The following is a 25,685-nucleotide window of genomic DNA, read 5'->3' as shown; positions in this document are numbered from 1 at the left end:
GTGAGCGGCTGGGGACCCCCATTCAGTGTTAAACCATTTGAAAACAGTTATTCACCAAATGGAGGGATGGATCCATGGGACCTCAGGCACAATAACTGCTTTATAAAGATGAAACTGTTATAGTAGCTAGAGTATACCATTAAACTAATCTGTTCCTGTCTAATCTTATGGTTTGTCTATTCATGCTTGTGTTGGTTTGTTTCTTCGTTCTCAAGGATAATTATTGTTTATAACTAAATACTTGCTGTGGATTTTGGCTACATTATAAAAATAGTAGCAAAATTATTTGAGCTGCAACATTGTGAGAAACTGGAATAAAACATGTAAAAAATATCTGAATGCAATAATAATTTGAATGTAACCCAGCATGGTACCAGTTCTATTCATGCACAACGTTAAATAAATGAAAAATAAAATATAATATTTCCACAGATATTCAGAGAACTTTTCTTTTTCATACTTTTTCATATTTTTTTTCTTTTTTTTCTTTTCTCCTAATCTTGTTTATTGTACCGGCGCCAGACAGTTGTTAAAATGGAGCGTGATAATTTTAACTTGCTTGCTTGATTTTAATATTTATGAAACACACAGCTATTAAAAGCCTTGAATGCTCTTTGCAGTATGTGCTTTGCATCGTAACCGTTTCTTCAAAATCGTTTTCTAGTTTTGGCCCAGGAAGAGTTATCATCAGACAAGGTCACGTTGCTCAGAACTTCTACCTGATTCTCGCAGGCACAGCCGTGGTTACCAAGGTGTCTCGGAATAAAAAGACAGGGGAATATTTCTCAAAGACTGTAGCCTTCCTCAAGAAAGGAAAATACTTTGGGGTATGCACCTATTTTTTTTTTTATTCCTTTTGTATTGTGAACCTGTGATAATCTCTAATACAGTTAAGTGTTTGTACATTAGAATCAGCACTAAATTCTAAAGTTGCCTTCATGTGTTTAAAAATCTTTAGAATGCCTCTTCTGATTTAAAAATCAATCAATCAAGGCTTAATTGAAGCACAGAGATTAAAAATCACAAAGCAAGGTGCATAACCACTGTACAGACCCATGTGTGTTTAACTTCAAACAAGTTTAAAAAGACAAATCCAAACTTTTCTGTCCTTCTTCTACATACTTTTTTTTCCCAAATACGAATTAACATTTTGTTATTGGATGAAGGGCAAATTTACAGCTTTATGGCTGTTGAGATGAATATTTAACAAAGGTATATAGAACAAGCAGCTCACTAGAACAGCACCTGTTATGATGCCTGCCAAACTATAGGCTGTGTAAACACCAAGAGAATTGTAACTATTTAATAGGTGGAGAATTACCCGTTTGCTGTGTTTGTTTTAACCTTTTGAGAACTAAAGGTTTTGGCTATATTGTTACATTCAGAGTTATTTACTAAACAGTGAAATGCTAATAAATAAAGATAAAATTTGAAACATTTAGCCCTTAATAATCAGTCAATTTGGCTACTGACATTTCAAGATGGTAGGGCGCTAGACGTTACCTCCAGAATTTAACTATGCCCACTAAACCCCATGTTCCCAAACCATGACTCCATGAGCCGTCCTGCCATTTTCAAAACCCTAAACCTATAGATACAATTACTTAGGACTATACATATGCATTTGTTTTCAGAAAAATATTGTTAAAAAAAAATAACAAATAGCCAAATGAATGGCCACTGAATACAATTTGTTCTGTGCCATATGTTCGTTTGTTGAACATCTACTGCTGTTTTGATGGGTTGAATTTCATCCCTTACAGCTTTGTTGTGACTGTGCCCTATTGGATTCATTCATTTCCATAGAGATTAATGGCGATCTGAAATTAGTTAATTAAACAAAAATTTGCATCGAAATTCAAATGAACCGAATCAATATTTAAATTAATTTCGGATGAAACAGAAACCGAATGTTTTCAGAACTAACCAAAAGGAGCATTTTTCCAATAATTAGTAAATGGGAAACAGCAGATATTCCAATAATAAAATAAATAATTTTTCTTAACCTCTTTCCAGTGCCTTAGCTCCCTCAGTGCTGCCTACCGCTCTGCTTTGCACAAAGTCATTTGCCGATGTCCCTCCGTCCTCAAGTTTAACTGCAACATTTCTAGGAACTATTATAAATACAAGTTATAATAAAACATGTTTAGCAGTGTGATTTTACCTTGATGGCTGATGAGCAGACTAAGCATGTCTGAGAGGTGTATACCAGGAAAACTAGACACTTAGTTAACATGCCTCATACCGAACATATTAGGCGTTCGAGTATAACAATACTGCACAAACTACAATACAATTATAATACATGAATACCATTGCATAATATGTTTAGTGCTGTACTGTGAGGCAACAGCCCCCAATCTTCTCTATACTAGTAGCTGTGGGGTGAGGGGGAGAACCTGCTTTTAAATAGGTTTACAAACGCTAAAGTGTTAGGAATGCCAGTTTATAATCATATCATTTTAGTTTTCCTTTAAGAAAAATAATTCAAAATAAATGCATTTATTTGTCCTGATTTACACATCGTATGTCTAAGATTTCCGTTTATTGTTGGTAGTGTGTTTGCCTGATAAGGTTAATAGCCATCACAGAAAACAAAATTGCCTTTTTTATATAAAGTATATATATTATATAAAGCATTTACCTAAGCGTACAGTTTTTGCACCGCCATTTGACAATTTCTGCTAAATATCGTAGTAAAATAGTGTGGGTTTTTTTAGATTTTTTTTTAACATACACATTTACAACATAGTTGTTTTTAATGTGCATTTTGTAAACCTGATATGTGCTATTCCTGTACAAAACCACATATTGTGTTCAGCTACATATTTTGAGTACAATGATATCCCCAATGTATGTTTTAATGGACATGACCCTTTCAGCTTTTACAGTGTGAATTTTGATGGATTTGATGGGTCTTTGTCTCATTTTGGAGTATTAGAAAGTAACTACCGTATATACTCGAGTATAAGACGAGTTTTTCGGCACATTTTTTGTGCTTAAAAACCCCCACTCATCTCATACGCGAGTGAGTGTCTGTATTATGGCAACTTACATTGCCATAATACAGACCAGGACCGCCGGGAGCCTCCCGTTGGGGGCTGGCAGGAAGCGTTTACTTACCTTTCCTGCAGCTCCTGTCAGCTCCCTTCTCTCTCCTCCGGTCCGGTCAGCTCCCCTGCAAGTCTCGTGAGAGCCGCGGGGTCAGAGAGTTGCCACGGATTACCGTGGCAACGGTCCGCGCGGCAGTCACATTGCAAGACTTGCAGAGGAGCTGACCGGACCGGAGGAAAGAGAAGGGAGCCGACAGGAGCTGCAGGAAAGGTAAGTAAACACTTCCTACCAGCCCCCTCCTACACAGTGCACACCACTGGACCACCAGGAAATGAGAACCCCCCTCCCTGGCCAGCTAACAAGCAGGGAGGGGGGACAAAAATAAATAACATAAAAATATTAATAATATAAAAAAAAATTAAAATAATAATAATAATAATAAAAAAATATTAAAATAATAATAATATAAATAAATTAAAAATATTAAAATAATATTAATAATATAAAAAATATTAAAATAATAATAATAATATAAAAAAATGACCACCCCCCACCAAGGCTCTGCATCACATACACATACACACACTGCACTCATACACACACACACACACTGCATTCATACACACTGCATTCATACACACTGCTTTCATACACACACACTGCACTCATACACACACACTGCATTCATACACACTCCATTCATACACACACACTGCACTCATACACACACGCACTGCATTCATACACACACTGCACTCATATACACACACACACACACTGCATTCATACAGACACACACACTGCATTCATTGTATACACACACTGCATTCATACACACACACTGCATTCATACAGACACACACACACACACACACTGCATTCATTATATACACACACTGTAAATGAATATTCAATTAATATAATTTTTTTAGGATCTAATTTTATTTAGAAATTTACCAGTAGCTGCTGCATTTCCCACCCTAATCTTATACTCGAGTCAATAAGTTTTCCCATTGTTTGGGGGTAAAATTAGGGGTCTCGACTTATATTTGGGTCGACTTATACTCGAGTATATACGGGTATATTCATGTATTCTTGAACTAAAGAAATGTGAAGGAGGCAGTTATTTTTTATATATAGAACACAGGTTATTCATCTTGTGTACCCCTGTATATTACAGAACTTTAATGCTACTGTACCTACTTCATGTGAACTTTATGCCTGCATATGCACATTCTATTTAAATTCTATTGGCACTTTTATAGAGCTGCATTGCTACCAATTCATGTTTAATTAGAGAACGTCGAGAGGGCAGTAAACTCCTTCCTCAAGCCGTTCTCCTATATCAGCATGTTTTTAGCTGCCTTTCTCTGACTTCAAATATGTTGCTCTAGTCCGGGTTAAAAGTAAATGTCCTGGATACTCATGAATATATCAGCAAACGTTACTTGTACACATATATCACCATATATTATATTATACTTAAGTTACTATAAGTTACAGTTACTGTAAGTTAGATTTACTGTTTTGTTGCCAACATCTGAAATAATTTCCAGGGACACTCTGACATCAAGTATGTACACGTACATACACAGACACACACAGATACACACGCAATAACACACACAAATACATACATATAATGACACACACAGATGCATACAGACACATACAAACAAGTGTCCACACTGACAAGCTGACACACACACAAAAAAAACTGACATAAACTGTAAAATAAAGAAAGCTCATATTACTAGCAACTTTCTTGTGGAGTTTGCATTGGCTACACTGGCTGTATTGCTGGTAGTTTTGACAATGGAATATGGGACATGATCTAGGATTAATTTTTGCTGAGACAGAAATAAAATGGAATTGTTGTAGCAAATTTAGGACACTTGACATCTGTGCTCTTTCTTATTTGTATTCCATCCATTTCCTGTGGATTTGAAGTACCATTTAATGGGCTACTTTCTTTAATAAAAACAATATTCTAATTATTAAAGACCGTATTGATGTTATATCACTTTGGAACTTGCATGTGATATTATTAAAGAGATCTGTTATTCTTCATAAACTAGCTAAGACTGGACGTGAGCCCATTTTATATTGTTTATTGTCTACATTACATTGCTAAAATCTGTTTTGCATTTCGAATAAGACTTATGCAGTGTCCAGTCCACTTATTCTTCATGACACAGGTGGATTGGAATAGACTACGGATTGTGAGTTATAGTTCTCAAAGGCCATGCCAGGTTTTCAAATGTTGATTCACTATTTATTATATAATTCTTTAAAAGCACAACAAACAGAAAAAAACAACACAATTTGCAGGAATGCTCCCACATTTAGAGACCATTTTTTTATGAAAATATGGCATATAGATATTGGTTGTGGATTTAGAGGATGTAGGAACCTGAATGGCATGGTTATGATTTATTAAGAACCATGATGAGGAGAGTGGGACAATGAGAAGTACGGGTACAGAGAAGTTGAAGTAATATATAGGAATTATTAAGGCACTAGAGAATTTAGGTAAGTATAAGAGCTGCAGAGTATGGGTTCATATAGAATCTTACACACTATAACGAAGGTCTTACCCCAACTTACAGGAATGGTAAATCCCACAAACAGAGGTACTAGATAGAAATATAAGTGGACCTTAGAGTGACTGGACTTAACGTTAATACAGATAAAGACAGAGTCAGGAATAGCCAAGGTCAGGGACATAGAAGTACGGATAAACGGAATAACAAGCCAGGTCGGGATACCAGAAATACACAAGGTCAGAAACAAGCCGGGTCAGGATACTATAAATACATGAAGTCAGAAACAAGCCAGGTCGGGATACCAGAAATACACAAGGTCAGAAACAAGCCGGGTCAGGATACTATAAATACATGAAGTCAGAAACAAGCCAGGTCAATATCAAGCTATAACAAGAGAGCACTAACGTGTATAAGGGCATAAGCAACAATAGGGCTAGAAATAAGGGCCCTCATTAGCTTTATATAGGCTAACAATAATTCTGATTGGTCCACGTCATCTCTGCAATTTCAAAATAATTGATAACTGGGTCATCTGGTTGACGTGGTCACTTTAAGGGCAGGCGTGACGTTAAAGTATATAAATTATAAAAGTATATGTATTATATGATGTTACAGTATATGATTACAAAAGTATATGAATTCTAAAAGACGTGTCAATAAAACGAGCAGTGTGTAATACGATGCAGGGAAGAATACAGCTGACCGGATTTCGACCTGTGCGTACCAGCAGAGGGCGCTGTTTAGTAGGCCAAATGGTAAGTATACCCTGCTCAGGTCGTGCACCTATGTGGAATGGAAGAGGGGAGCAGCATGGCACCCTGAGCCAAGAGAAGCAGCGCGGGCGCCCTGGGAACAGGTATGTTTGTGACACACACATGAGGCACGGGGTGGTGGGTCTCTGCCTCTGCTCTTGTCAAAGGATGCTGAGACCATTTTTTTTATGCAACTGTGGCATATAGATATTGATTGTGACAGGGTGGTTCATGGGGGTTCATGTTTGAAATGCTGAAGGATTGGTCCAAAATACTTCTCCTAGATAAAAGCTCGTTATGCAAAACCCAAAGCAAGAGTTCACATCAATGCCCTGTCAATGCTCTGTCAGAGCCTTTTCAGATATTTAATGGGAAACTCCAGGAGTGACCCTTATCACCACTCCTTTTTGCTCTGACATTAGAACCAATCCTTAATAGGATACAGAAAGATGGGGGCTACAGGGTCTGTGATCTGGCAAGAGTCATCATAAGGTACTAGCATACGAGGATGAACTATTGTTTGTGGTTACAAACCCCACTGATTCTTAATGGTGCACAGTTTAACAGATTTGGTAATATCTCTAATCTTAAAGTATTCAATATCTGATATATTGAATGCATCTGTCCCTCCAACACAACAAGGCACTCTTACTGACTATACCAGTTCTGCACAACACAGATACGCTACCTGGGAAATTGGGTGGGGGTTTGATGAGGGGCATTATTATGGTCCAAGTGACTCCACCTTTTTATAAAGTATACTTCACACAGGACAAGTTTGTTGATCCGCCCTCATAGGGAATCCCCAAAAATACATCATGAAGAAATCATAGAAAATGCACATTTATTGAAGTAAACAATTTAAATATATATGGCAAGGTACTAGAACAGAAGTCCTCATGTATGCTGTATTGGTCCAAGCATATAAAAATGAAAAAAAAAAAAAAAAAAGGTTATGAGTAACCAAAGTATAAAAAGTCCAAAACCTGAGCATTGGACCACCCGCAGCTGCTGCACAGGGGGAGACCACCAAAGAAGCAGTGACACTCCTGGTGCTCCCTCAACAATCTCAACAGCCTTTTCATGACTGCTGACCTGGCACAGTGGGGTTCATACTACCTCTCCTGGCTTGGACGGATCAACTCAATTAAGATGACTATCCTGCCCAGACTGCTGTTTCTCTTCCAGACAGTCTCGATCCATCTTCCACCAACATATTTCAAATCTTTGCACGTTGAAATATATAGAAATTTGTGTGTCGAGACAACTCCCCATGAATAGCACATGCCAAATTAATTATTTCTAAACTTAAGGGAGCCTTAACTCCCTTAACTTCAAACGTACTTCAAAACGTACTTTGCTGTTACACATTTCATGTGTGTTGTTAGTTGGACAGTGCAGATAACAGCAAACTGCAGATGGCCTTGAAGGTTGAGAGAATCACAGCAAACTTACGGGTCATCATGGTTCCTACCAAAGCAGGGTCAGCGAATTTGTCAAGGTGACGCTCTCATTGTGGCATCACCTCTGGGTTACACCATATTGTGAACCGGTTCACCCTGTAGTGCAGTAGGTAGGGCCCTGCAGTTGTGGTTCTATGCTTCTCACTTCCACTATCCCTTCATTCCCCTCCTCCTCTACCATTTTTCTTTTCTTCCTTCTCTCGCTCACTTTTTTCTTATATACCTTCTCCATGGCTGCTCTTTTCTTCTACGCTGTTTTACTTATTCACACAACCTCTATTATAAGGCTGGATTTACTAATCTGCTTACAGCTTACTGATTCCCTCTCTAATTCAGTGTTTTTTCTGACTCACTCTGGGGCTACACTCTTATTTTATCATACATCATTCGTACTCCTACAGATTCAGAGCTTATTTCAAACAGTTTGGGTCCACTTCTTTTATGATACTCCGGGAAGGGTTTGAGGGAGGAAACCATTCCCGTAGCAGGGGTACATGTGACTTACTGATGTTAAAATTACCAAATTCCACAATAGGAAATGATAGATATGATCTAATTTCTGTTAAAGTTATTTAACTGTGTTCATTTTAGTTGGAAAAGTCTATTTTCTACACTGTAAATCGGACATGTTTACAAATGCTTAGTGATCTGAATTCATGCTCTAAAATGAGATCGCAATTAATGTATGCGCATGCTTTTCTATTGTTATTTATCACTGTAAAGTGTTAGCATAAATTTTTTTCTTCTGTAACTATAGATTATTATTGCTTAATGGTAATAATATTAATATACACAAAATAATAGAAAAAGGTAACTATTTCTACTAGTTTGTGTATATTCAAATCGGTACAAGCCCTAGATGGCACTGGTACTGTCCAAGCTGGCAAACTGCCATAGTTTTTTTATAGACTGGGTTTAACTTCGACTAATTTTCTATATTATTATAAAAATGAATGCCTATTAAACACATAACATTCCAACAAATTAAACAGAGGAGTAATAAATTCACCTCTTACATCATTGAGTCTTATTTTCAAGTGTGCCCAAGGTACTTTTGTTGTACAGGTGCACCTCACTTACCGCGCGGTTCCGTTCTTACGACCCGGACGTAAAACAAATTGGTTGGTAAGTGAGGCTTATGCGCACCAGTTCATGTCTATGTTCGGGGAAATTTCCCTGAACATAGATTAGAGGGATTCCTTGCTCTGATACGCTTGTCTATATTTGGGGAAATTTCCCCGAATGTAGACATCTGCACGAGAGCAGGGAATCCCTCTAATCTATGTTCGGGGAGAATTCTCCGAACATAGAACAGCTCTCTAACTTGGGGAATCCCTTGAATCCCCAACCAAGAGAGCTGGTCGTAAGTGAGAGCCGTCGCAAAGTGATGACCACCTGTATATTTGTTGAATTGTCAGACTTCCAGAGCCCTGAGGTACCCCTTTAGGCAACATAGAAGCTCAGTGATTACTGGTAATGTCAAATCAAATACACCATTGTTCAGGCATTTTGGGAGCTTTTGATAAATTGGATTCTAAATGATTGGAGGTTTTAGTTATTGATAGTGCCGATATTATTATTATTATTGTGATATTTATAGAGCGCCGTCAAATTCTGCAGTGCTTTACAATGGGTGGATGAACAGACATGTAGTTGTAACCAGACAAGTTGGACACACAGGAACAAAGGGGTTGAGGGCCCTGCTCAATGAGCTTACATGCTAGAGGGAGTGGGGTAAAATGACACAAAAAGGTAAGGATAGTATTAGACTAGTGACAGTTGCAGAAGAGGAATCAGTTGGGAGCTATTAACAGTTTAATTGATACACTTTTATGAAGAAGTGTGTTTTTAACGATTTTTTGAAGGAGAGGAGACTGGGTGAGCATCTAACGGAGGAGGGAAGCGAGTTCCACAGGAACGGTGCAGCCCTCGAGAAATCTTGAAGGCGAGCATCAGAGGTGGGAGTACGGACAGAAGATAGACGTAAGTCTTCAGAAGATCGTAAGGGCCTAGACGGGACATACTTGTGTATAAGGGAGGATAGATAGCTGGGAGCAGCATTGTGTAAAGATTTGAAAGCAAGAACCAGAATTTTAAATTGAGCTCTATATTTTATAGGAAGCCAATGTAGGGACTGACAGAAGGGTGAGGCATGGGAGGTGCGGGCGGACAGGAAGATGAGCCTCGCCGCCGCATTCATTATGGACTGTAACGGCGCAAGTTGGGAGCACGTAAGGCCACTGAGAAGTGGATTACAGTAGTCAAGGCGAGAAAGGACAGTGGAATGGACCAACACCTTAGTCGCATCTAGCGTTAAGTAGGGGCGGATGCGCACAATGTTTTTGAGATGGAAATGACAGGATTTGGCGATAGATTGAACATGAGGCTTGAAGGAGAGGTCGGAGTCAAAGAGAACACCTAGGCAGCGAGCCTGCGTGGTGGAGCTGATGGTAGCACCGTTGACTTGGAGGGAGACAGACACAGGAGTAACAACACTTGAGGGAGGAAAGACCAGAATTTCAGTTTTGGTCAAGTTTAGTTTAAGGAAGTGGGCAGTCATCCAGTTAGAAACAGCAGAGAGGCAGTCAGAGACACTAGTCAAGAGGGACGGGGAGATCAGGAGAGGACAGGTAGATTTGTGTGTCATCCACATAGAAATTATAATGGAAGCCAAAGGAGCTAATGAGTTTACCAAGGGAGGCAGTATAGATGGAGAACAGTAGGGGACCAAGGACTGAACCTTGGGGGACACCAACAGAGAGGAGTTGGGGAGAAGAAGAAGAGCCAGAGAAAGAAACACTGAAAGAGCGCAGGGAGAGGTAGGAGGAGCACCAGGAGAGAGCAATATCTTGTAGACCGATATTGCAGAGGATGAGAAAAAGCTGTTGAGGATCAACAGTGTCAAAAGCCACAGACAGGTCAAGGAGAATTAGGATAGAGTAGTGGCCACGAGATTTTGCAGCGAGTAGATCATTGGATACTTTGGTCAGTGCCGTTTCCACAGAGTGCTTAGCGCGTAAACCAGACTGAAGCGGGTCTAGCAGAGAGTTGGACACGAGGAAGTCTGTCAATCTCGCATACACAATTATTTCAAGGATCTTGGATGCAAAAGGCAGTAGCGAGATAGGACGATAGTTGGATGGGGAGTTAGGGTCAAGATTGGGCTTCTTTAGAATTGGGGTTACAGTTGCATGTTTGAAGGGCGATGGAAATATACCAGAGGAGAGAGAGAGAGTGAGAATTTTAGTGAGAGGTGGAGAAAGAGAAGAAGACAGAGTACAGATGAGATGCGAGGGAATTGGATCTAGGGAGCAGGTGGTGGGGTGGGAGTAAAAAAAGGGGTAAGGTTAGCGCTAATAATATATTGAACAGGCAGCGACCTTTAGAGGGTAACCCTCTAACCCTCTATATAAAAGATACACAGTAAAGAGAGAGAAAGGTTGCGCCAAAATAAAATAAAATAAATGAATAAAAAATAAAAATTAGAACAATAATAAAAATATATAAAATTATAAAAATATGTAAAATACAGAATAGTAGGTAAGTTCCAATGGGTGTCTGGAGATAAGATAGGTATAGTCACTAATTCCGCTGTGGGGGTAGGTTCTCTTGTTGTAGTAGTTCCCACCGTCTCGTGATATGGAAGACACAAGGTGAAAGGACTAATCGTGCGGAGTGTATACACTTAATGTGACAGTATTTAAAATATATATGTTACACTCACATTTAGGTGAGCTATAGCCAGCTCAGGGTTTGTAGGCATATAGCGGTATAATCCCCGCTTACGGGATATATTGGTGCTTGTCCTCCAAGGGGTACGTCCAACTCTCAGGAGAAGAAGGAGATAAAAACAGCAGATAGTGCTCTCTGATGATATTTAAAAGTGGTGAATAAAATAAGATAAAATATACTCACAAGTAAAGTGCAGGTCTCACTGCACTTTAGAAATAGCGTTAGTGGTATAATCCCAACTTCAGGATATGTAGTTTAAAAATATGTAGGATAAAAATAAATAGTAATAATAGTCATTTATTTAAATCATTTATTTTTAAAATAACACAATATAAATAACCATTTAACGCGTTTCACCGCTGGGGCTTTATCAATGGTTATTCCATTTTTGATAAAGCCCCAGCGGTGAAACGCGTTAAATGGTTATTTATATTGTGTTATTTTAAAAATAAATGATTTTTGGTTAGACAATTGTACCACTATCATTTTCTACACACTATTATTACTATTTATTTTTATCCTTTCCTGGCATTTTTAAACTACATATCCTGAAGTGGGGATTATACCACTAACGCTATTTCTAAAGTGCAGTGAGACCTGCACTTTACTTGTGAGTATATTTTATCTTATTTTATTCACCACTTTTAAATATCATCAGAGAGCACTATCTGCTGTTTTTATCTCCTTCTTCTCCTGAGAGTTGGACGTACCCCTTGGTGGGGTGGGAGGACTGGAGCAGAGCAGAAACCTCTTCCGATGTAGCGGGTGCGAATGAACATAGAACAGCAGAGGGAGTGAAGTTAGGGGAAGTATTGTAAGGGGAAGAAGAAAGATGAGATATCTCTTCTCTGATTGTAGAGATCTTGTCAGTGAAGTGAGTTGCAAAGTCTGAGGCAGTCAAGTTAGTAGGCGGAGGAGGAAGAGCAGGGCGAAGAAGAGAGTTAAATGTGTGAAATAGTCGTTTGGGTTCGCGGGAGAGTGTGGTTATGAGGGTATTGAATTAATTAACTTTTGCAGAGGAAAGAGAAAAGCTGTATGAGCTCAGCATAAATTTATAGTGGAGAAAGTCAGATGCACAGTGAGACTTTCTCCAACAGCGTTCAGCAGTTCTGGAGCATTTTTGGAGGTATCGTGAGCTTGGTGTGCCAGGGTTGTTGTTGGGGGGCCTGTGGCGTTTAAATGTACAAGGTGCCATGATGTCTAGTTGAGAGGAGAGGGTGGAATTGTAGAAAGAGGTTCAGAACTAGGGCAGGTGAGGTTTGAGATAGGTAAAAGGAGAGTTTGGAGATAAGTGAAGAAATGCTCTAGGTCAAGACATTGGAGGTTTCTGTGAGAGTGATGTTCAGTTGGTGGTGTCAATTGGGTCTTAGGTATGCCAATGCCAAAAGTCAGCAGATGGTGGTCAGATAGAGGAAAAGGAATATTGGAGAGATTAGAGGCAGCACAGAGGTTGGTGAAGGCAAGATCAAGAGTGTTTCCTGCTGTATGGGTTGCTAAATTGGACCATTGCGTAAGGCCAAAGGAGGAGGTTACAGAGAGCAGACGAGAGGCATCAGTGCAATTGGGGTTATTTATTGGGATATTGAGGTATAAGGGAAGGAGTGCTAGATGAGAGGAAGTGGGGAAGCCAGGAAGAAAAGTGTTCAATGAATAGTCTAGGATAACCGGGGGGGGGGGGGGGGGGCGGGGGGGGGCGGTAGATGATAGCAATTCTTAAAGGAGTGGGTTTAAATAGGCGGACAGTGTGAACTTCCTTGGGTAAGGAAACTACATGGATCTTCAAATTAGAAACCTTAAGCACTAAAGGAAGAATTAGATTATAATGCATTAAATATATTATATATATTATTATTAAGTCTTTCCTATTAATATATTGTTTATATTTTTGTATTAAACATTTAAGGAGCCAACATAGGCTGCTCTTATCGACTGTCCCCTCTTTAGTGTTTTGTGTATTTTAATTAATTTATTTATTACATAGTATTTTTAGGTTAAATAGGTTGCCACATTTGTATTATATATACACATTTATGTAGAGAGTGTATTCATCTGTTAATTTCTGATTTAACCTAACCTTAATCTAAACATGATCCTAAATTATCCTAATTCACAGTAAGTTCTAGGACTGACCCATTTATACAAGGAATATTATCTGACAAATATGAGGAACGCTAAAGAGCTACAATCAAGGGGATATTTATTTATTTATTTATTCCAAGAAAACAACGGGAAACACTTAGACAAGAAGTAGACTGTGGAGATGGTTGGGAGGTTGGATAAAAGCAGGGTGACCTAGGTTATTCAGGGAGTCACTTTGATGAGGTGTCACTCTTTTTTAACACTTGCCTCTTGATTGTCAGAGAATTTGTTCCTGTTCCAGAAAATTTTCATACACACCTACTGGCAGCAGGTGGGGTGCTAATTAGAAAAAAAGGGGGTGGACAATAGCATTTCCACAAAATAGTGCCATTGACAACTCCCCTTCTCCCTAACTACTTTACCAATAAAAATAGATATCCTACCCACCGTCCTTACCCTGAGATAGCGATGGGAGACATTAAATCTAATACCTCGAAAGTAAAATTTACCCATCTGAAGTTCTTAGTATTTTCAGCACCAAAAAGTCTAAATAAAAGTGCACAATCTCGTGGTGCAAAAAAAAAAGCCTGATCACAAAAAAAAGAAAAAACTAGTATTAATCCATCTTCACCCATTAAGGGCGACCACAGACTGAGATCTGAAAGTGCGGAAAGACCTTATATCGAGTGTGCAATTATCTATATGCCAACCAATCATAGTGTTCCGACAGCCAAGTTTCACTTCTCTCAAGACTTGGTTGTTACAGCACTGTGATTGGTTGGCTTCCTTGTCAACCAATCAGAGCGCTTGTACTTATATGGCATAGGGTTGGAAAAAATGCAAGTTTCAAACCTTCACTTATATTAAAATGGGGGTCTTAATGACCCTTATAGGCATTTTATTTATTTTTAACTATTTAATGCACTGGCCTGTCACCACATAATTTACCTTTGTGCTGCCAAATATTTTTAGGTTTTTTTTTTTTTTTTTAATGGTTGCTTTTGCCCCAGTATGGGACATCAGACATTAGTGAATAAGCCCATGGCTATTTGAACCCGTTCTGTCAAAGACACAGAGTGTCTAGTTGAGTGTTGGTGAAAACATGCACACCTGGCAAACACAGGTACCAGAATTTTTAGTTATCATATTTTAAAATATTTATTTAGAGCAAGTATTATAAATGTAAAAAACTGTATTCTTTGGAAAAGTAAGTAAAAAAAAAAATAATAGAGAAAAGGGGGAAAAGAAAAGAGTGGGAGAAGAAAGATTATGATATAATTTATTCACCCGCAGAAATGAGACAGTTTTAATTATATCCATCATGTATTTTTGCGTGGTTACATTTCCCTCTATAGTTTTCCTACTAATTTCACTGTCGCGTGTGTGTGTTGCAAATTATTTTTCTTCGCCTCTAATTCTGTATCATTATGTAATAGCTTAAAAGTCCACAGATCTAAACCGCATCAACTCTACGAGCCAGACAAATAAAATATCTGTTCTCTTTATATGACTTCCACATTGATAATAATTAGGATTATTACAGTGTAATGATAAAGCAGATTGAATATGGTTTAGAGGGTTTTAACATGATTGAAGACCACATGAACACAATTTTCTGTAAATATGACTCACTCAGTAGACTATGATATGCAGGGTACATCATTAAAATAAATTACCATAATCTCAGAATGTGGTTTTAAATGTTCCCGGACCATTTCCCTTACTTGGGAAATTCTTTTCTTTTCATACAAATGTAATACATCATTGTAACCTTTATTGTCATAAAGCAGAATTAATAACGACTAATTTGATTGTGTGTTAGCATTTATCACAGTCTATTTACTTGCAGGCTATTCCTAAATGAATACTATTGCAGTATTAGAAATATGAATACCAGTGAAAGTATTGTCTCTCATTCTAGTTTTGCATTTAACTGTTTATATATAAATTACTTTGGGTCCTCTGGGCACTGATTTCATCCTCCTGCTAGGCTGCATACTCCCTGCAGTGAGCTATCTATGTGGTGCAGGGCTTAAAGGGACACTCCACACCCCTAAATCAGTTTAGCTTTCTGAAAAGCTTAAGTTGTGAAGAGTGTGTCCCCTCATATAATTTTTTCAAAAAGCGCAGATTTCAATTTACATTTTTATAAAGTGGCTTTCAATCAGACAGCAGGTAATGTTACTTCCTAAACACAGTGAGAGGGGTGCAAATAAAACAATAAACAATACTTATAATTGTAAGACCTCTTGATCAATCTGTAAAAGATAATATAACAGCATAGACATAGCGTAATACTGCATAACAACAAGTGGATCTATAACAGAGGTATTGGGTCACTCACAATCTTCAGAGCCTTAGAAAGCAGGATCTGACTTCATCTGCATTCGAATAATAAGGTTATTCAGGTTTTCAGCACGAAATCTCTATCTCTTCCTTCTCAGATGAGAATAAATAAATCTATATACATGAGGACGATGAGAAGCATTTACTTCAAAATAGAACAGTGATAAAATAACAGCAATAAAAACTTAAAAAAATAAAATAGAATAGCAAAGTCCAAGAACACTAACGCGTTTCGACTTTTCAGTCTTTTTCAAAGTGCACTTTCAAAGATATTAATTGTATTCACTGATTTTATACAAGGCTCTTTACCATTTACTGCTTGCAAACTATATATATCCTTACCATTATTTATGTTTTGTTTTTGCTTTTTATTTTTTTTAGATTGGATGTATCTCTTTTTTTTTAGTTTTTTGTGCATACATTTAAAGTTTTCTTCTATATATACTTTTATCGTCAATTCAAACAAAACCCTAGAAGATGCACTTAGACTTATTTACATGTGCCTCATTTTCATTGCCTCTTGCATGCAGCCCTTAATCATACGATTAAGCAGAAAGTGAGAAGGTAAAAAATATAAAGCTCAGTAGCAATCAGTCCCAGGTCACAGCACATGTGTTCTAGCTCGGGCTTAGAGGCACCGCTTCAAGCGATTTTCAGGATTCTTGATGTGTATTCGAACATCCACATTCCACTTAATTAGCTACACCTGACTCATCTACCTGTGGGCTGTCTAATTAGCTGTAGTGGAGGATTTTTCAGCAATACCCAAGGTTTTCACAGAATGTGATTAGTGAGAATGCCTGATGTGTTGAGAATCCCAAGTTATCTACCACGTTCCATCAGGGGACCTGCTCAACGTTCAATTATTTTGGAATGTGATACAGAACACTCATCCTGTACTATCTTCTTTATAGTCAATGATGTATGCTATACCTTTTACTATATATTTGTTTATCTATAGCCACAGGGAGTATTTTGATCTATTTTCTCTTCTTTGTTAGCAGGGCAGCTTAACTATATTACTGTATATCAATGGATATACCAACTGAATATTGCTTATAGTGAATGTTCTATTTCTTTGTATGTGCCTTGATAAAAACATTTTATAATATTTTTATTTAGTTGCATGGATTGGAGTAGATGTGAGTAGTCACGAAACGCAAAAGCCAAAATAAGAAGAGTATTGCAGTATGCAGGGATTACTGTGTGCTCGAGGTAGATCTAGCAAGCTTTTAATAGATTTTATCTTTACCACAATCTCAGAAAAAGACAGCAGTAAGCTCGGAACCATCTAAATGAGGTGGATCATCAAAAGCACTCCGCTTATTAAATAATGTGCAATATGGTTCAAAAGATATAGACAGACGTCATAAGTGACATGTAATCTAGATAAAATCCATATCAAAATATAACAAAAATTCAAAGCCTGCTAGATCAATGCAGCCGTGAGAAGGAAGGGTGGGGGGGTGGAGGGATAAGATATTTAAAGCTAGGTAAATAACCTAAATGGGTTCTGGATGCGTTTCGCGTTCACCCTAAATCTTTATCAATATCTTGCAGTATTCTTATTGTTTTGGCTTCTATGTAATAATGCAAACTTTTAAATTTCTTAAGGGTCCAAATACACTTGAAAGTAACCATAAGATGAGTTTGTTACATAATTAACATTTTTACGTTTTCAGAAAATATTATTTAGATATGGAAACAGTCAGAAAGTACATCCTAGATGATGTCTGTCTCCTATAATAACGACAGTATTAAGGGAGGTCAATGGAAAGGTCCATGGAAAGAGGGTCTCTTATGTCTTCTTAAGCCCCCCTTTATTTCCTTCCCTTTCTTTTGAACTGATGTAGTAGTTATGGTGCTTTGAGTGTTCCTTTAGTAGTTACAATGTAAGCTTGTCTCTGGCCGTGTTAGAGAAAGAAATAAAAATGTCTTATTAACTTTTGATTAGCTCTTTGCTTTGAAAGATATAAGATAGCGACCTGTTTACAAGGTGACATTTGGCTAGCTGATGAATTATAGGAAGTGCTCAAGAATTTCTTTATTACTGAAAGTAATATTATTTTATTTGTTTAAACTATAAATTGGCAATGGGTTCACTTTTCCAGTAAAATATGATGTTGTAAGTGCATTATTTAAGTATCAAACTTAATCAATTTAGTATCCATGAAAAAAGGGCCCTTTTTTGAAAATGCATTTAAATATTATTGAAAAAAACTGCAATACTTCTGAAAAACATACTTTGATTGTTGCTTTAGACATAGGTTGTTCAATAAATCCAATACCCGTTTCATGGAAATTGTTTTACTGCACTGCAAATGTTGTAAAATGGAAAACTTGCGTTTGTAATGGTATGTTAGGGGAGCAGAAAGTCGAAACATTGCTCAAGAAACGAGAACATGAAAATGATGTCTGGATGTGTCTACACAACCCCTTTATAGGAAATGCAGCCTTGTTTCTTGGGCTCCTGTAAATATGTGTATATGTGGGTTTTGGAATGAGTGAGTGAAACAATGAACATCTTGGGAATATATATCACTTTATCGTTCTTGCTAATATTTTCAGTTTGTGTTCTCCATATTAAATGTGCATTTTCCACATTCTTCTTTACTACAACCAATGGATCACAGTTCAAAATCATCAACCATTAGTTAGTGTCATTATCAAATGACAACAAAAATATAAAACACGGACAAAATATTCCATAATTATCAAAGATTAAAATGTTTTCTAAAAACTGGTTTCAGAGTCTGTGTAGTTAACCTGCTGAATTAGCTATATAATCAAATATGAACTCACAATAGACTGTGACAAATATGTTGACAAAATAGGAAAAGGCTTCATTTGAATAAATTATGGTTAACTCCCATAAATCTCTGAGGTGCATTATCATAAACTGCTGTCATTTCTTTTGAGAAAAAAGCGGCCTGACAGATATCAAGCTATTGTTTACTCATTACTTGAAATCAGATTATAATGCACAATCCCAATTTAATTAGGAAGCATTTAGCAATTAGAAATCCTGTTTGTTGGTACATGCAACACAATAATCAATTATTCTTCGTATTTTGAAAGACAATGGTGATACAGAAATCCTTTGCCCCGGTATTAAAAACAATCCTGTGAATGCTGTACGAGTGCTGTAATGGAGCTGGGCAGTGTGAGTTGCACTTGGCATTGGGGTAGAACTAAAGTAGTGAGGTCCTGGTGCAAGAATTTTTGGGGGGACACCCTAGCGCAAGGATTGAAAAACATGCTGGGAATCTACCATTTGTCTATCCTTGCAGGGTTTGTGTTTGAGTGCAAGTATGTTTTTGTATGGAGTAAGTGTGTGTGAATGTTTATTTGTGTGTAGTGTTGTGTGTTTCTATGTACTGTTGTCATTTGAAAGCAGTGGTTTACTTGTGTATAGTGTTTGCTTTTGAATGCAGGGATGTGTCTGTATGTAGTGTTGATGTTTGAATGCAGGGTATATTTGTGTGTAGTGTTGGAGTTAAAATGCTGAGATGTATGCAAATATACACTGACACGCACACATGTAGACAGCCACACACTGAAACATCATGATACACAAACACGCATATGCACACACTTCCACACATACAGATACAAACACTGGCACACGTACAGATTCCCAGGTACAGACTTGTTCTAGCTCTCAGTCTCCTTCCTCTCTATTGTGCTCCCCTCTCTCTCCCTCGCGGCTCACTGGTAAGCTGGAATGAAATGACTCACTTCCTCCCAGTACCGCCGCTTTACACAGACTAGGGTTGCCCTAAGTGAATGGGTCACCCGTTAGGCCTCCTGACCAGCAGTTCCGCCATTTGCATTCATGCAAGACTGATATGCACCTTGTTCGGGTTGGTGGATCTCCTCTCTGGACAGGTCCACCATTTTCGGCAATGCTATTTATGCAGCTCACATAACTGGCCCACCATTTTTAGGCCTGCACACCCATGTCTCACATGACATCCCTCTCTATTTGGAAATTATGTAAGCCTGCCTCAACTCCAATGTACTATAACTAATTAATGACTGCTCTTTTAATATTATTCCACTTAATTGGAGGGAGAACTGGATTCTGTATATTTTCTTTTTGTTATTTGGTATCATCAGCCCCTTGTGCAAGTAGTGCACACAACTTATCCTAGCTTGCTCCCAATTTACCATGGGTAAGCAAACAGGAATGTTAAATATACACATTCCTGTTTGCTTACCCATTTAACATTCCTGTTTGCTTACCCTATATATATATAGAGAGAGAGAGCTAAGATTTACATTTAAAACATTAATCACATTCAGCATATGGTACTGCAGAAGATGCTGAGAAGTAACGATATGTCATGACCATCAATGAGAAGGGCTTTGCCTATTCTATTCCTAAAAGGGTTTAATGTATTGCTTAAGACTTATGACTACAAAAAAAAAAATAGTTAAGACAACCATTAACATTTTAAATATCTTGTGGAGACAATTAATAAAACAGTTGTGTTGGGTCACCTAATGACTCTCAGTAGCTGTCGAAAATTATTTGAGCGTGCTGCAAGTTGGCAGCTAATTAAAACTTGCAGTTTAGTGAATAGACCCATGTATAACTGACTTTCTTAACAATGCTGAGTGAATTGATGTCCTTTACTATGATTATGGGCAATCATTGTATATTCTACGAAGAGCTTGAACGTACCTCCCTCTGGAGCAATCAGTGCTATTGAGTTCATCCCTGAGCCAGAAGAACTAATCTGATCTGTCTCTTCGAATGGAATGTACAATTTACTAGAACATGGATTTATTATGTAATTCTCATAAAACTGCTTAAATAAATAATAGAACAATTGATTTCCATTAAGCCTGCACTTTCAATAGTGAATGGGTTCCCTTCAACTTGCCACCATGCCACGTCTCATGGTAATAATTAAAGGGTGAAATAACAATACAGGACATCTTGCTCTTTAAAATATACTTCTATATAGTTTAGCCTTTGGATCAACCACCTATGACAATCACTGTTATATAATTCTTTATTTTTGGAAGCGCAATGGTAAGTACAAGCTCAATATATGACATAGGCATTTAACAAGAAATATAAGCACAGGTTTATGCTGAGAGTGTCAGGATGTTGTGCGCTTTTTTTTTGTATGGTGTACAAGTAAGATTATACATGCAGAAAAAAAACAAAAACAGAACAAATGTCGCTGAGTAGTCGATTTAAACAGAATAAAACATTTCTAACTATGCGTTGCGCTTCACAGGCTGAGGATATACTTCTATAGTATAAATGCTGAGATGCTATAAATGAGTGTCTGCTTATCGTGTGTGAACGCCCCAGGACCCCCACCTCAGGTGGTTAACCACCAGTACTCCAATTGATGTGTAATGTGTTTCACATGAGATAAGGCTGAGGGAGCTACTAGGAAATGTGGTTGACTACCAGTACCCCAATCAATGTGTAATGCGTTTAACATTTAATAAGGCTGAAGGTACTACATAGAGTCCATGTTATGGAGACAGAAGACTTGAGAGTTCCTATTTGTCATGATGGTTGCATGATGTTTGCCTCGTCCGATATCCTCCAGCTGCTAGGGTTGTCTTGTTGCGCGTCTGCCGTCAGTCCCTGCGGTGTCGCAATGGACGTGCTGCGGGTCATTTCCAGGAGAGGGAGCGTTGCTGTGCACCGGTTGCCTGCCGCCCGGGCCAACCTGAGGGCATATCTGCAGGGTCTGATTAGTGTGAGCTGGATCGGAGCTGTTTGCGGCTGCTCACCTCCTCCGCGGCATCCATTTTGCGTGTTGTCCCGGGCTTTTCGGGAACATAAGTTGGGCTGGTGGCAATGCAGTGAGTATTTGTGTACTCGTCGGTCTGGTTGCCCTTCGCCTGTGTTTAGGGCCCGTCTGGGATTTGTGGTAGTTGTATCCCTCAAAGTGTAGCAACTAGCAGTTTAATTAGGGCGAGTTGGTGAGTGTGTGGCTGCCGCCATTTTAGCCGTGGCTTGCGGCCAAGGCTGTGGGTCGGCAGTCCTCTGGGGTCCCACGATCTCCTCCCCGGTAGCAGCCCCAGGGCGTGGGCCGGGATCACCCCCACCGGCCCAAAGGGGGGGAACGGGGCCTGGTACAGACGGTTAGGTGAGTCCAGCTTTATACCACTGTGCAGGATAGCGGGGCAGCGGCCGTCCACCCCGCTCACCGCCCAAGTAGGCCTCATCCAGTGAGAACAGTGTGTATCTCCCTGAGGGACTAAAGCAGTTGCTGCTAGCCTCTCCTCAGGACCGGAGCTCCGATGGGTGTAAGTCCATATCTTTTGGTCGTCAGGCATGTTCAGGAGTAACTCTTTTAGGCTTAAAAAGTCAGAAGTTGTTGGAGCTGTTGTTTCGTGCGACCATGCAGCATGGCGGTCAGGCCCCGCCCCCCGACAATCACTGTTGAGTCATCTTTACTTAATTATAGAATTCTGTATTCAATGAACACCCCAATATTAGAAAGAATATATTTATAATAATTATATAATGTTAGAGGGTATCTTTTTTGTTTTTTTACTTTAGATTTAGGGGTCCCCACGAGTCTCTAAAAATGAAATTACCACACCACTTCTAAGAGATCATCCCTTGATCTCCTGTCTAATCAGACGCTTCTCTCTGAGCATCCCTCACTTCCATCTTGAGTGATCATTCAAGGTGAGTGATGAAGAAAACCCCCCTAGATGTCTGGTTGGCACATGTGAGGTGTTACTAAGAGGGTTACATTATTAAGCACATATTATTCACGAAATCCTTGATTTTATGAAATAAGACAAGAAACATCAGAGTAGACCCCTAAATCTCTGCAGTGCTTTGGAGTGTTGGAGTGTTCCTATAACTTGGAAAAGTAAGCAGATGGGTGATAAACAGTTGACAATAAAAATTGCTATTCAGATACGTTATATGGACAGCGGTGAAACTACCAGGGGCCATGGGGAGGCCCATGCAGTTAGGGCCACCTGATGGCAATATGTTTTTAGATGTGACTAAAAAAAATTACATTTTGCATGTGTGTCTCTTTATATGTGTGTATCTGTATGTGTATATGTGCGTGCCCCTTTGTATGTCTATGTAAATATACGTGTGTCAGTGTTTGTATCTGTGTGTTTGTGTATCTGTATGTGTGTGACTGTGTATTTGCATGAGCATCAGTGTGTATCTGTGCGTCTGTGTATTTGTATGTTTGTCAGTGTGTGCTCTGTGTATAAGTATGTATGCCATGTCTGAATGAGTGTCATTATGTGTATCTGTGTTTCTGTGTCTCTGCGCATGTGTTATTGTGTGTGTGTGTATCTGTATGCATGTTATCAATATATATGTGTGCCTGTGCATCTGCATATGTGTCAGTGTGTGTGTCAGTTTATCTTTATGTGAATTAGTGTTTTTGCTCATCCTCATTTGTGTCAGTGTGCGTATCTGTGCATCTGTGTACCTGCATGTTTGTCAGTGTGTTCTCCTATGTGTCCGTGTATCTCTCTTTGTGTGTCTGTATCTGCCTGTCTGTACCTGTGTATGTGTGCATCTGTATGTGTATTACTGTTTGCATCTGCATGGTGTCAGCATGTGTATAAATGTATGTCTGTGTGTGTGTGTATCAGTGGGTGTGTTTCACAGTGTATATGTATATGTGCATACATGTTAGTATTCAAACGCAAACACTACACACATACATCCTTGCTTTCAAGTGTCAAGACTACATGCAGACACACCCCTGTATTCAAAGACAAACACTACACACAAGTAAACCAATGGTTTCCAATGAAAACAGTGCATACAAATACACAGCACTACCCCTACATTCACACACACATGCACATACGCCATACGAACAAATGTTTACATCCAAACACTACTCAGTGCTAAATACAACACTGCAAGAATCGGCAAATGGTAGATCCTCAACTGGAAAAGCATTGCAGGATTGCACAACAAATGGGGATCTACATTTTGGTGTTCCTTGCGATAGGGGGGCCCAAAATATTCTTGCACCAGTGCCCTCTCTTGTTTAGTTCCACCACTATATACAGATATATTATATGAGATGTTTTCACATTTGTACTATAATTAAAGATAATTCATTGTACTCTAATTCATTATGTATATAAATATATCATTCATTTTATATATATATATATATAAACAGGAGTACTCGCAGGATATATAGATCCCTCAACGGCGGGCTACCTGTTCAACAAAACTCCGAAGATTCCAGTCATTTACACAATCCCCAAAATGCATAAGGATCCAACACACCCCCCAGGACGTCCTATCGTCTCTGCGGTGGGAGGTGTGTTGGAACCTATAGCAAAATGGTTGGATACACTATTTAAACAACCGATCGCTGAATTAAAAACCTGCATCAAGGACACTCCGTCTTTAATAAAGGAATTGTCATCAATGCAGTTGGGGCAGCTCCCAATAGTGCTCATTACCATGGACGTGAAAAGTCTTTATACGGTTATACCACACAATCAAGGGATCGAAGCTATGAGGCAAGTCCTAACACACTCTAAAGTGTATAATGGTCCTCCAATCGAGTATACTCTACAACTACTGGAGTTGGCATTATCAAATAATTACTTCAGATTTGAAGACGATTGGTACATGCAGAAAGCGGGTACTTCTATGGGGGCGGCAATGGCCCCCATGTACGCTAACGCGTATATGTACATTTATGAAACAACTCACATTCTACCAAGGTATGGGGAAATTTTTTTAAAGTTGTTTAGGTTCATCGATGATTTGTTCATAATATGGACAGGAACTGAACAAGAAGCACAAGATATGGTGACAAACCTTAACAAGATGGAGAGCCCGATACAATTTACAGCAGAGATCAGTAAGGAGAAAGTACATTTCCTAGACCTACAAATCTGGATTAAAGAAAATAATATACACTACTCATTGTACACTAAGCCCACTGATCGTAATACGATCCTTCATGCACAGAGTGCGCATCCTGAAAAATTGAAAACTTCATTGCCTAAGGCACAGTTCCTAAGGACCATACGCAACAACTCTGATGAGCAAATAAAAGATGAACAATTGCAACAGATGAAAATCAAATTCTTAAATCGAGGCTGCAATACTAAACAATTGGATGTGGCATTAGAACAGGCGAAACACCAAGTCCCGAAGATTCCTTTGATATCGCAGAATCGTCCATTGACGTATAATGCAGCATCAGAGAAACTATCTAATATCGTTAAAAGAAATTGGAGCATGCTAGCACGGGATACAACATTACCGAACATTTTCAATCAAAAACCAATGATTAGTTATAAACGGAACAAAAACCTTCGTGACATATTAGTCAGGACAGATCCAGTGCATAGTTATGCACGAACCAACAAAATCCAACAGAGAGGAAGCATTAGATGCCTCGGATGTGTCACTTGTAGCCACATGATCCCCGCCAGGACTTTCAATCATCCTCATACAAATAAGACATATACAATCAACTACACTATTACTTGCAAGACTCAGTTTGTAATATATAAGCTGAATTGCCCCTGCGGGCTATCATATATAGGCAAAACGGAAACACCTTTGTGTGAACGTATAAGAGGACATAGATCCAATATACGCACAGCTTACAGAGACGGGCACAGTGATAAACCTGTTGCCAAACATTATTTGGAAAAGGGACACCCCCTAGCAGTACTCAAATTTACAGCAATAGACCACATTCCGGAACCAC

General features: G+C 38.6%; 1 protein-coding gene across 1 annotated transcript in view; it reads left to right on the top strand.

Moving 5' to 3' along the window:
• The window catches only part of LOC134572042 (cyclic nucleotide-binding domain-containing protein 2-like), a 259,641-nt gene that overhangs the window by 125,495 nt on the left and 108,461 nt on the right, over window positions 1-25,685 (top strand). Inside the window, exon 7 of the mRNA XM_063430831.1 lies at window positions 665-827. Within this exon, the coding sequence (XP_063286901.1) occupies window positions 665-827 (163 nt within the window). The remainder of the gene's footprint in view (window positions 1-664; window positions 828-25,685) is intronic.

This window comes from Pelobates fuscus, chromosome 1 (genome assembly GCF_036172605.1).
Source record: "Pelobates fuscus isolate aPelFus1 chromosome 1, aPelFus1.pri, whole genome shotgun sequence".
NCBI lineage: Eukaryota > Metazoa > Chordata > Amphibia > Anura > Pelobatidae > Pelobates > Pelobates fuscus.
The sequence above is the reverse complement of the archived record's forward strand: the minus strand, read 5'-3'. Positions and strand labels throughout refer to the sequence as shown.